This window comes from Pongo pygmaeus, chromosome 9, assembly GCF_028885625.2.
Source record: "Pongo pygmaeus isolate AG05252 chromosome 9, NHGRI_mPonPyg2-v2.0_pri, whole genome shotgun sequence".
Lineage (NCBI taxonomy): Eukaryota > Metazoa > Chordata > Mammalia > Primates > Hominidae > Pongo > Pongo pygmaeus.
In genome coordinates this window covers 66395827-66409571 of record NC_072382.2, presented here as the reverse complement: position 1 = coordinate 66409571, position 13745 = coordinate 66395827, and the positions used below count along the sequence as shown (strand labels likewise).

The window sequence follows — 13745 nt, the reverse complement described above, 5'->3', positions numbered from 1 at the left end:
GGGAGAATGGGAGGAAACACAGCATTGGGCCAAAGCAATTCAGCAAATTTTTGTAAGATGGAAAATAGAAGGAAGAATAGCAGTAAATGATAGAAGAGGAGAAGCTATATTGGGATTCCTGCCAGGAGGAAAATGATTTGAGAAGGTAACAATTTGCTGTGTAAACCCAGAAAGGCTCAGGGCACAGAGGCCCAAGTATTGAGTAATGCAGGGGTGAAATGGAGGCTATCGTGGGACTAGCTGGAAGTCTATGTAGGCAGGAAAGGACCCCAAGTCCTTTCCCACTTCATGTAGTCATATGATTACCCTTTTCAGAGCAACAGATTGGAGGTTTATTTTCTGAAAAACAAACAAACAAAAAAACAAACCTGATAAGCTCTAGACTTGGGAACACCAGACACAACTGGGTTAGTGATGAGACTTAGGAAACACTGAAAATAGCATGGAAAAAACGAAAAGTCTGCATACTGAACTGGGATTTCCCTGGACCTATTTCCTGTCCTGTTTCCAGAAAGCAAGCAGCCAGACCTACAAGTACTTTCTGGGCCCCAGACAAATTCTTCTCCGTAGAAACAAGGTAGCTGCTGTTTTCTTTTTCTGGAACTCTAGTTTACTGAGATGTTGGACTTACTAATGAAAGATTATTATTTTTTTCCTCCAGATTTATTGAAGTATTATTTAAATATAAAATTTCCCTACTTTAAGTGTATAGTTTTATTAGTTTTGGTCACTGTACACAGTTGTGTAACCACCACCACAATCATGATACAGAACAGTTTCCTGATGCTGAAAAGTTTGCTTATGCCCTTTGCATGATGATTGATCCCCTCCCTTGGTCACTGGTCCCAGGCAGTCACTGATCTGCTTTCAGTCACTATAGTTTTACCCTTTTTAGAATGTCATATAAATAAACTTATGTAGTAGATAGTCTTTTCTGCCTGGCTTCTTTCACTGAGCATAGTGATCACAAGATTGGTCAGTCTTTGTAATATAAATATTTCATTCCCTTTGTGTGCTGAGTGGTATTCCACTGAATTAATATGCCAGAATTTGTTCATCTCTTCATCGGTTGATGGACATTTGGTTTGTTTTTCATGCTACCCATTTATAGTCACACTCATTTCCTTCTCCCCCACTATCTTGAATCTGACAACCAATAATTTATGATCTTGTCATTTTAAAATATTAGCTGGGCATGGTGGCTCACGCCTGTAATCCCAGCACTTTGGGAGGCAGGCCAAGGGAGATGGATCGCCTGAGCTCAGGAGTTCAAGACTAGCCTGGACAACATGGCAAAACCCTGTCTCTACTAAAAATACAAAAAATTAACCAGCTGTGGTGGTGTGCACCTGTGGTCCCAGCTACTTGGGAGGCCAAGGTGGGAAGATTGCGTGAGCCTGGGAGGCAGAGGTTGTAGTGAGCTGAGATCACACCACTACACTCCAACCTAGGTGACAGAGTGAGACTCTGTCTCAAAAAAAAAAAAAAAAATTATATACATGGAATCACACTCAGTTGGACCCTTTGAGATTGCCTTTTTTTTTTCTTTCAATATAATGTCCTTGAGATCCCTTTAAGGTGTTGCATGTGCCAGTAATTCCTTTTTACTGTTGAGTAGTCGTCCACAGTATGGATGTATCCCAGTTTGTGTAGCCATTCACCTACTGTAGGACATTTTGGCTCCCCCCAGTTATATTCAAATTGGAATATTTGAATATTCAATGTGGAAGGGTAATTCTTTAGGAAATGTGGAGCCACTGAAGGTTTTTGTTTGTTTGCTTTGAAGACTTTTGTGGAGGGGAATAAAAGGATTGTATCTGAGCTTTTGGAAGATTATGCCAGCAATTCTACTTAGGATATTCTAGATATATATATATTTTTTTCCAAGACGGAGTCTCGCTCTGTCTCCCAGGCTGCAGTGCAGTGGGGGATTCTCAGCTCACTGCAACCTCCGCCTCCTGGGTTCAAGCGATTCTCCTGCTTCAGCCTCCCAAGTAGCTGGGACTACAGGCGTGCGCCACCATGTCCGGCTAATTTTTTGTATTTTTAGTAGAGATGGGGTTTCACCATGTTGGCCAGGACGGTTTTGATCTCTTACCTCGTGATCCACCCACCTCAGCCTCCCAAAGTGCTGGGATTACAGGTGTGAGCCACCACGCCCGGCCAGGGTATTCTAGATGGTCTTGATGAAGGGTGGTAAGAGCATGAACAAGACTTGTGGTCTTTCAAATTCTCATATATTCACTGAGATTATCTATTTATTATATTCCAGAGACTGAAACTGTAATTGTGCTAGATACTAGGGATATGAAGACTAGTATGACATAGTCCCTGTTCCCGGGAATTCTCAGACTAAGTAGAGGGCAATACTTACATACAAATAAATATACTTTAGTGCTATAGATGTTATCAAAGAAGTCTATACCTGACTCATTAGAAATATAAATAAAGTGGGAGGGTGAGGGTCAGCGAAAGATTCAAAGAATTATGAATTAAAATAACATGTGTAGTGCTCAGAACAGTGCCTGGCACATAGTAAGCAGTTGACACAAATTAGTAATTATTATTAGTAATGGTGGTATATGGAGGCAGGAAATAGTCTAATCCAATTGATAAGCATAATAAAAAAGCAAGATAATAAGTGCTTTCATGAAGAACTCATATGCTTTCACCTGCCTAGAAGTGAGAAGAGATGCTTGCTCCTCTCCTTTGGCCTCAGGTAAGCTTTCTGTTTCAGAGACAATGGTCTCCAAACTTTTCCCTCATCTATTTGCCAAAAGGAGTATGAATAAAAGGGCCAATATTCAAACAGAAAACAAATATATCATACTATTTGCTGCAAAGAGTTTAAAGGTACATGCTTAACCTTGTGACCAGCTCCTCCAGTTACTGCTTGGACAGATCAATTGAAATTCGTCAATCGGTCTTTTCTTTAATAAGTAAATTAGAGCAGTAAAAAACATAGCTTCCTGTGTGTGGGGTAAAAGGTTGGAAAGTCACTGCTCATGAGTATGGAGTTTCTTTTTGGAGTGATAAAATGCTCTAAAATTGACTGTGGTAATTGTTACAAAACTTTGTGAATGGATTCAAAACTACTGAACACTTTAAATAGGTGAATTGTATGATATATAGTTCAATAAAGCTGTTATTTACAAAAATTATGTAGTGATCTGGAAAGTTAATAAAAACAAAATAAAACATAACCACATACTAACTTGGTGTCATCAGAGTTAGTTTCAACTCTGGTTCCTGAAAACATAGTTCTGCCTTTCTTTCCAATCGATATTTGAGGCCAGTGTGTTTCAAAGAGGCTCACCATTCCCACAGATATGTCTGACATGCCAGAACCCATTCATCCAACCCTGGGATTGTGGTCAAATGAAAGCTGGAAATAGGCCTGCTTTTCCTAGGCCAATTCAGTCTTCAACCTGCAAGCTTGGTGCCATCGAATTCTCAAACCCAATCCTGACCAAGGCCCCATCCAGAGGTCTCTATCTGATGTGCCTGCGATGAAGGCAGGAGGGAGCCTAGAGCAGTCACATCTCCCCTACCGTCACTGCATTTGAATGGATATACCTGGGCTCCCACTTATAAGTGAGAACATGAGGTATTTGGTTTTCTGCTTCTGCATTAATTTGCTTAGGATAATGGCCTCCAGCTATATCCATGTCATTGCAAAAGACATGATTTCATTCTTTTGTATGGCTGCATAGTATTCTATGGTGTATATGTACCACAGTTTCTCAATGTGGTAGAAGTGACCAGTGTTCTCAAGCCTGTATACCTGTCTGGCTGGGCCCTGATTATTTCTCCAGGGGTTAGGCTTTACCTCTTATGTTCCCAGACACAAGCTGGGGTCCTCCCAAACTGGACAGACCATGTGCTGGATTTCAAGACCCCTATTGCCTAGAGATTTTGTTCTTAGGTAATAAGCCCAAGTTTGCTCCTCTTCTTTGAAGATGGTCATTTAGAATGCTGGCTACTGCACTTGGGACAAGCCCAACAGCCAGCTTAGCTGTCCTAGTTTCAGAAACCAACTAATTTTTTTTCTTTTCCATTCCTAGGAGTCTACTGCTAAGATTTCAGCATGTCCTGTGGCTGAGTTAATCAGAGTTATAACAGGAAGGTACCGGGCACACCATCGCAATGCTCCATCAATGCTAGTATGTTGTGTTCTTTCCTTCATATCAAGTCAACTCAAGCTTGCTCTACTTACCTGGTGTACACAGTCTAAGAACTGTAAGAAGACTGGAGCAAAACCACTCCCCTGACAGTTGAGGGTCAAGCTGCTCCGCTGACTGAATTTGTGACCAAAAGAGAGCCACTCTTTTTCAACCAACATCCGGAAGCCTTCAAGTGTCCTATAAAAGGGATCACTGAGTAACTGAACCAGGGATGTCACCTAGGGCATAAGCAGGATGGACTGTCATTAATTTTAGTTCTGAAAAAGTCCTATTACTAAGATAAAAGCACTTCCTTCTGATGATAGCTAATTCACAAATTTACCTGGACAGCAAATTTGTTCACTAACCATTCCAGGATGGCCAATAAAATTAATTCTGTAAACTTGCCAGTAAAAACTAAAGCTCAAATTCATTTTGGCTACAAGTTTACTTTCAGGGAATTAAGACTTTAATCCTTAAATGGCCAGTTTGCTGACAGCAACCGTTTCCTAAGTTAATCAGAGGCCAGAGGATCAGTTAAAATCAATTCTACTTTTTGGCAGATGCAGATTAATGTCTTAATGTAGTCTGAACTCACACTTTTCACTCTGGAGTGAGTTAAGGCGGGGCTTATAGAGAGCCAGGGGATGGACTGACAAAACCCAGGAAGGATGGTCCACGCCTCACACTGCTGGTCAAAGGCTCCATCCGCAAGCCTGCATGGTACATCTGTGGATGGGAGAGCTTGATGCCTGGAGCCAGAGCTCCAGGCTGCATAGGGGCTAAGAGCTCATGGTACGGAGTTTTCTGATGGATACCAGGTGGTGTTTAACACACGACTTTCTCTGTCCATAAACACATTAGTCATTATACAAAAGAGTCATCTGAAGAATTTAAAAACAACCAAATGGAAATATAAATATAAAATGAAATATTAAAAAATATGTCTAATAGTTTACTTGTGCAGTGATGTCCCAGCCTTCCTCCAAACAGACCAAAACTGAGGAACCATTCTCAAGTACTTCTGATACAACCACAGCCAGCTGCATTATCCTGTGAAGCTAAGAGATAGGAAGGAGAACACAATTAGACCAAGCACTTTCTGAGTGCAGAAGTCAGACAGAGTTGCTTTCAACCCTGGATAATCAAACGAGTTAGGGATAAAGCGCTTGGACAAAAGAACCACATAATGTTTTAAATACTTAAAGTTCTTTCAAATCAAGATTAAACAATGACACTTTTGTCTGGATGCAGTGACTCATGCCCGTAATCCCAGCACTTTGGGAGGCCGAGCTGGGCAGGTCATTTGAGGTTAGGAGTTCGAGACCAGCCTGGGCAACACAGTGAGACCCCATCTCAATAAAAACAACAACAAAATGACACTTCAAAAAAGTAGACACATTTTAAAACAATACATTCTAGTAATACATAATGAAATAAAATTACCTTACATGATTCCCCCAAAAGTAGGTGAGCTATAATTCCATAGAGTACAAAAAATAGAGATTCTATGTGGACTTCCCAACAAAAGAAGGAAATTCAGATGCATTTTATTGGACTTAAAATTTGTTTTTCCATGATGTAGTAAGTTCTATTTCAGATATTGGTTTTTTTTTTTTTTTGAGACAAAGTCTCGCTGTGTCACCCAGGCTGGAGTGCAGTGATGCAATCCTGGTTAACCACAGCCTCTGCCCCCCAGGTTCAAGCGATTCTCCTGCCTCAGCCTCCCGAGTAGCTGGGATTACAGGTGCATACCAGTGCACCTGGCTAATTTTTTGTATTTTTAGTAGAGATGAGGTTTCACCATGTTGGCCAGGCTAGTCTTGAACTCCTGACCTCAGGTAATCCACCCGCCTCAGCCTCCCAAAGTGCTAGGATTACAGGCGTGAACCACCATGCCGGGCCTATTTCAGATATTCTTAATTTTTTGGGAATTAGATAGTGGTGATAGTTACACAATGTTGTGGATATACCAAAAAGCATTGAGTTGTATACTTTTATCATAAGGATAAATTTTATGGTAAGTGAATTATATGTTAAAAAAGAAACTCCTGGCTGGGCGTGGTGGCTCAACGCCTGTAATCCTAGCACTTTGGGAGGCTGAGGTGGGAGTAGTGCTTGAGCTCAGGAGTTCGAGACCACCTGGGCAACATGGCAAAACCCCATCTCTACAAAACATGCAAAAACCAGCCAGGCGTGGTGGCATCTGCCTGTAGTCCCAGCTACTCAGGAGGCTGAGGTAGGAGGATCACTTGAACCTGGGAGATCGAAGCTACAGTGAGCTGTGATTGTGCCACTGTGCTCTAGCCTGGGTGACAGAGCAAGACCCTGTCTCAAAAAATAAAAATAAAAAAGATACTCATATTTGTCTGCACTGTGTACTAAATGAGAAAAAAAACTTTTATATTTGTGCTAAGTTTTTAAAGCCACATCAATATATTTGTGCTAAGTTTTTAAAGTCACATCAATTGGCTCAAAGTCCTTAACAAACAATTAAGGTATGAGAATAGTATATAGATTTTAAAACCAAATGTATAACATTCTAATTTTAAAAAATACTTTAATGATCATCAGACATAATTTCCAATTTGAATCCAACTCTGAACAAGAACAAAAATGAAAAAACCCATATCTGAAACAGAGCTAGGCTACTTTAAACACAGGAATAAGGCAAATGTCCTACTCAGTAATGAGAAGCTCCTCATGTAACTGTTTCTACAACATAGCTATCACCAGGCCTGAATTCTTTTGGGCTCAGAATTTGTTTTAAGAAATGGCTATTATTAAAAAGTCAAAAAATAACAGATGCTGGCGAGCCTGTGGAGAAAAGGGAATGTATATACATTTCTGGTGGGAATGTAAATTAGTTCAGCCATTGTAGAAAGTAGTTTGGTGATTTCTCAAATAACTTAAAACAGAATTACCATTTGACCTAGCAATCCCATTACTGAGTATATACCCAAAGGAATATAAATTGTTCTGCCATAAAGTCACATGCGCACACATGTTCAGTGCTGTACTATTCACAATAGCAAAGACATAGAGTCAACCTACATGCTCATCAACGGTAGACTGGGTAAAGAAAATATGGTACATATACACCATGGAATACTACACAGCCATAAAAAGAATGAGCTTATGTCCTTTGCAGTAACACAGCTGAAGCAAACTAACACAGGAATGGAAAACCAAATACTGCATATTCTCACTTATAAGTGGGAGCTAAACTTGAGTACACATGGACACAAAGAAGGGAATAGATGCCTGGGGCGTACTTGAGGTTGGAGGTGTGAGGAGGGTGAGGATAGAAAAACTACCTATCAGGTACTATCCTTATTACCTGGGTGATGAAATAATCTGTACACCAAACTCCCAAGGTATGCAATGTACCTATACAACAAACCTATATGTACCCCTGAACACAAAAGTTAAAAAAAAGAATTTGCTTTTAGAGTTAACTTTTAAGATGTCAATATCTCAAGTGGGCAATTATTTTCCACTGTCTTTAGTCCCTAACTTTTGGTACAGGTCCACTTTCTAGCAAAGAGTAGAGCACAGAATGTATCAGAAACATGGATAGATAAGTTCGGTGGTGGGGTCCGTTTGGAGCTGGGGCTCATAGCCTGGGGACAGAAGGGAGTATCGATCAGTTCCTTCCACGGGTATGCAAAGCACCCTAAATTGCCTTAATAATAATGAACACAGCATGATACATTTATAGCCAAATATATATGTGGCGGCATTTCTCTTTGGTTTAAGTATCTTGAGAACAGTCACAGCCCTGGGTACTGACATCATTTCCTTTTTTTTTTTTTTTTTGCCTTTTAGTCCAATGTCCTGTGGGAAACGAGGCAGGATGCTTGGAGGTAGATGGAGGCAGGGGACTGGGAATTTCTGCAAGGTGATAACAAATAATGGGGGCCAGGCGTGGCAGCTCATGCCTGTAATCACAGCTCTTTGGGAGGTCAAGGTGGGAGGATTACTTGAGGCCAGGAGTTCAAGACCAGCCTGGGCAATAGAAGAAATAAAGGGGCTTAAAGACAAGGCCCTTTAATTTCTCAATAAAAGTTCAATTAAGAATATCCCAAAGTTGACTGAACTGAAAGATAGACATTGTGTTTTTTTCTCAAGCCTTAGGTAGGCTTGGGGGCATCCAGTGTGCCTTTGGTGGGTAGTGTGGGGTGAATCTAAAATCGAAAGACCTGGGATAGGTAGACAAATGAAAAGTGAGAGCTCTTGGGAGTCATGCAGAAGTTGCCCTCTGCCCTGGATCCTTACTATATTGACAACAGAACAGGAGACCCGTAAATACATGCTGATTAAATTTACATCAAAAATTTCCATCTAAAAATAATTTTCTCCTTAGTGTCCTACAGATACCAAACTTTTAAATACACAGAGATAAAAACCCAGCGATCAAGACTTCTACTCCCTCACCTCCTATACCAGATGATTTCCTGAGACTGAAAGGCCTTTACTGATGGCACACAGTGAAGGAGGAGAATGTTGGGGAGTAGGGGAACCAAGTATTTTTTTTCTCAAATACGGTTCTGTATATCTACTTGGGCCTCTGTTTCTTTGAGTTATAAAGAAAGAAGCTGCTTCAGACATTACCTGTGGGAACCACTCAGAATCTCCTAGCGCTTTCAAGAAGGTCACTTCTGAGTCAGTAGGGATGGTGCTTGGGATACAAGCCCTCATCAGCTTCTTAAAACTGGCTTTCACTTGCCGGATTTCATGAAATTCAACAGGAACAAACTCACAATTTAAAGCAAATTCTACCTTGAAGTTCTGTGGATGAAGATTCAGAGAATTAGGCAGATGAAGTGCTATAGGTAAATGAGTGATGTTTCCAATGGGGCAGTGCGTAATGATAAACAGTTATTTGGGGCCAAATAGCTGCAGAGGCTGCCAATGGGTCAAGAAAGCCAATCTTGTATGGCAATGTGTCAGTGTTGGTGGCAAGAGCCATTCAGTACAGGCTAGTGGTTTGCCTAGAATGGCAAATCTAGTCCTTACTAGAGGTAGATTACTTAGCCTAAGAATGCACTCATTCTGAGAACTGGAAGAGACTACTGGTAGACTGGAACCTGATGGAGCTTATAATACCAAATATAAGTCAATTATAAGGCCATGAACCTGGAAGTTTAAAGAGAAACTAATGATACATGGACAGTATGATTACTCCAACAGTGTAAACTAAGTGTTCCCAAGATGTATATGGTAAGGGATAGGTAATACACTGTTGGAGTTCCAGACTGTACATGTATTAAAGTTTGTAGATATGCATATATTTGTTTCTTATTATGCAAGTAAAACATATTCATAATAAAAATGAAAAAAGGTAGAGATAAATATTGAGAAAGAAATAAAAATCACTTTCTTACTGCCCCAAGACTACCAACATTGTGGTTACTTTTTTGTTTTTTTGGGATGGAGTCTCGCTCTGTCACCCAGGCTGGAGCTCAATGGCGCGATCTCGACTCACTGCAACCTCCGCTTCCCAGGTTCAAGCGATTCTCCTGCCTCAGCCTCCCGAGTAGCTGGGACTACAGTCGTGCGCCACCATACCCAGTTAATTTTTGCATTTTTAGTAGAGATGGGCTTTCACCATGTTGCCCAGGATGGTCTCAATCTTTTGACCTTGTGATCCGCCCGCCTCGGCCTCCCAAAGTGCTGAGATTACAGGCGTGAGCCACCGCGCCCGGTCCTACTTCTTAAAAGTCAATAATAAAAAATTACATGGTCGGGCACGGTGGTTCATGCCTGTAATCCCAGCAGTTTGGAAGGCCGAGGCAGGCAGATTACCTGGAGTTCAGGAGTTCAAGACCAGCCTGGCCAACGTGGTGAAATCCCATCTCTACTAAAAATACAAAAAGTAGCCAGGCGTGGTGATGGGCACCTGTAATCCCAGCTACTCGGGAGGCTGAGGCAGGAGAATCACTTGAACCCCGGAGTTGGAGGTTGCAGTGAGCTGAGATGACACCACGATACTCCAGCCTGGGCAGCAGAGTGAGATTCCACCTTAAAAAAAAAAAAATTACATAAAAAATCCATGAAAGGCTTTGTTCATTTCTATCTTTGGGATAATATTTTTTCACTTAATATGATATATGTATCAACCTATATTTATTTGAGTACTTTCTCATTTACATCTTTAATCCATATGGAATTTATTTTGTGTGTGGTATGAGTGTTGCATTTGCAATTAAAGAATGCTATACTGATGGCCTACTGGTATATTTCATTTTAATAACCTGGTTGCCTAGCTCTGAAGAAGATTTAAAAGTCCTCTAACTTTTCATGCCAAAGAATGAATTAATTTTCTCAAAATGTTTCCACTTTCTTTTCATTGTGCCCAAATTACTCTATTGGACCATCTGCTTTTCTAAGAGTAAAACTGCTTTCTGGAGATTGGTTGCACAGCAACGTAAATGTACTTAATAATACTGAGTCATACACTTAGAAATGGTTAAGATGGTTAAATCTTGTTATGTGTATTTTATAATTTTTCCTTTGTCTTAATAATTCTATTTTAAGGAAGCTACTCTAAGGAAATAATCTAATAGGAAAAAAACCCCAGGGAATGGTATCTCAATTAAAAGAAATAACAAAATAACCTATTCACTTGGAATTGTGACTGTAATTTTATATACAGAAGATAAAGAAACCTAAACATCCAACAACATGGGATGAATAGTGACTAAAATAGTTATGAAGACTATATGACATGGAAACATGATGTTAAGGCTTCAGATAAAGAACGTAGCGATATACATGAGTTCCTTTCTATTATTTTTAAAAACTTATAACAGACAAAACATAGTTTACTTTTCAGGAAAGGTAGATTCCTATTTCCCAACTATACATGAGCTAGGTATGCCTATCTTATAAACCAAGAGTTACTAACCAAAGTATTAAGACACTCCATTAGGTTGTAAGGAATTTGTTCCTAATAATAAAGTATTAAAGTATGTGAATTTACCTAGGTAAAGGCCAAATTCAAGATTACTTTCAAAATAAGTCACTGTAATTTATTGGCTTTCCTTTATGTTTCTTTGTTGGGAGAAAAAGGTATGGAATTGTAACTGGACGGCATTGTGCTAGCTAGAATGTGGCACATATCAGACAGATACAGAGCCATATTCTACAAACAAAATTGAATAAAAGATAAAACCTGAATGGAATATATAGAATTGCTGACACCTACTGTGCCAGAATGGTGGGATTACATTTTTAAAAATAATAATACTTGTCCGGGTGTAGTGGCTCACGCCTGTAATCCCAGCACTTTGGGAGGCCGAGGCGGGTGGATCACAAGGTCAAGAGATGGAGACCATCATGGCCAACATGGTGAAAACCCATCTCTACTAAAACTACAAAAAAAAAAAAAAAAAAAAAAAAAAGCTGGGCGTGGTGACGCACGCCTGTAATCCCAGCTACTTGGGAGACTGAGGCAGAAGAATTGCTTGAACCTGGGAGGCGGAGGTTGCAGTGAGCCAAGATCATGCTACTGCATTCCAGCCTAGCGACAGAGTGAGACTCCATCTCAAAAACTTAAAAAAAAAATATAATAATAATAATACTTTATTGAGGAAGGACAGACAGAAAGAAAAAGAGGGCAGGAGGAAGAGAGGGAAGGAAAAAGAAAAAGGCAGCATCCCAACTCTTTCTTACTCAAATCCGTATGATCACATAGCTAATCTGAGAAATTAAGTGCAAAGAGAATGGCAGAGGGGAGTATTAAGGAGCTAAACCTCGGAGAGTGATTCGGATCACGAGTAAATGTGCTGAAGCATGGAAAGTCTGTGCTCTGGAGAAGACACTGGCACCAGCAACCCTGGGTTGCTGTAGAAAAGTGTTCTATTTTCTGGATATAAAATTATCTACTGTATCAGAAGACACATATGCAGATTTAAAACTTGAGCATTACCCAGCAGTTTTATGCCCTCTACCCTAAAGGTTAGTGACTAAGTGGTTGCAGCAGTCCAGGCAGTGGGAGAAGAGCTAGCAAACCCACCAGCCTGCTCCAGAAGAGATGACTCAGTTACTGGCGTCTTAAGGGCCAAGCATGTGGGATCTTGCTAATGGCACCCTGCTCACAGTTTCTGCTCCATGGTTCAGCCAGAGGTCTGTCTAGGTTGTCCAGTGCCAACTGGAGCACTGGACTAAACGTTGAGATTTCTGAGTTAACAGATGACTTTAATGTCCTATATACCTACTGGTAGTAATGAAATTTATTTTGTAATGTGTGACTTGCAAAACATTAAATTCAAGGAATTATCGTTGCTTTTGGAGGAAAAGACCATCTTTACAACTTATGGGCCCTTAGCATGGTGAAGCTCTTTAGCACAATAATTTAACAGTAAGAATAAAGTTGATTAGCATCCAGTATTTTGAATTTTCTGACATGTCTTAGGACATGTGTCTCTTTCTATATAGCCTTGTGAAGTTTTAACAAGTGTTACTCAGAAAACCTAGACTTGGCCTTGCCTTGCCTCCATACATGGTACCACAGTCTTCCTTTCTCCATTCTTCTATCTTTCTGTAGCCTGTTTTAGGTTTACCATAACAAAACTATCTGTTTTGCCATGGGCAGATTCCTGTGGAAACTGAATCAAGGCTGTTGAAAACACAGCCTGATGAAGCCTTATTTCTTTTTTTGTATGTACACTTCCTAGTATTCCTGATGTTTATGTTGATTTTTTACTATTATGAATAAATATTTATTTTCATGGCTAATAAATATGCATATGTATATACATGTATCTATATAAAAATTAATATATATAAATAAATACAAAAGGAGAGCTGAATTTTTTGAGATTATTAACTCCAGGTTAAGAATCATGCTGTAAAAAAAATTCTAGCAAAGCTGGTTTGTGATACAGGTTTTATAAACAGCCCTAGTGTATCCATAAAGTTTCTAAGTGAGAAAAAAGAAATCTTACCCTTAGTTGCGACTTTTCACCAAATATGTAAAGGGCTGCTTGCCGTTTCAAGAGCTGGTTTTGTAGGTAGGTGCTGTTACGGAAGGAGGCCGAGTGATCCTTGCCTGCCAGCCGGGCGCCAACATCAATGAAGGATGTTGGAGAGCTGATCAAGCGAGTGCTAGAACGAAGACTTGCCCACACACCTTCACAAAAGCCAAAGTCATGGAGTGAGATAATCTAATGTGGGAATGCCACTAACTAAGGAAAAAGGTGCATGCTCTGGAGCTACAGTTTTAGAGGTCATAGCAAGCTAATTAATATAAAAACCATAAGTCATATGGTCATTTGCTACTTCTGCAACATAAGCATTATCCAATATAGCATTTCAAAATCACACAATCTTAGCGTCAGAACAACCTAGCAAATCCCCCAAATCAATCCTATTTTACATTTTGATGTAAATTCAGGATTTAAAAGTAAATACTAAGATCATAAGTAGAAACAGTACATTGATACTGAAAACAAAACATGCTGGCAGGAGGTACTAATAAAGTCTAGGAAGGCAAATGCTGAGTTATGCACTTTCTCAGGGCTTCATGAAAAAAGTAAGGAACATTCTTCTGCTTATTTGGTCAATTTAACATGACAT

General features: G+C 39.9%; 1 protein-coding gene and 1 long non-coding RNA gene across 10 annotated transcripts in view; one reads left to right on the top strand and one right to left on the bottom strand.

Annotated features, from left to right (window-relative positions):
• LOC129007902 (uncharacterized) overlaps nucleotides 1–5112 on the top strand; it is a 51067-nt gene extending 45955 nt beyond the window's left edge. The window contains exon 4 of the long non-coding RNA XR_008492417.2: nucleotides 4065–5112. This is a non-coding gene — a long non-coding RNA (uncharacterized LOC129007902). The remainder of the gene's footprint in view (nucleotides 1–4064) is intronic.
• The window catches only part of SBF2 (SET binding factor 2), a 544916-nt gene that overhangs the window by 25734 nt on the left and 505437 nt on the right, over nucleotides 1–13745 (bottom strand). For all 9 annotated transcript variants that reach the window (XM_063671925.1, XM_063671922.1, XM_054439274.2 and 6 more), the window contains 4 exons: nucleotides 13115–13299; nucleotides 8778–8954; nucleotides 5123–5224; nucleotides 4217–4402 (listed from right to left, as the gene is read on the bottom strand). In XM_063671925.1, the coding sequence (XP_063527995.1) occupies nucleotides 4217–4402; nucleotides 5123–5224; nucleotides 8778–8954; nucleotides 13115–13299 (650 nt within the window). The remainder of the gene's footprint in view (nucleotides 1–4216; nucleotides 4403–5122; nucleotides 5225–8777; nucleotides 8955–13114; nucleotides 13300–13745) is intronic.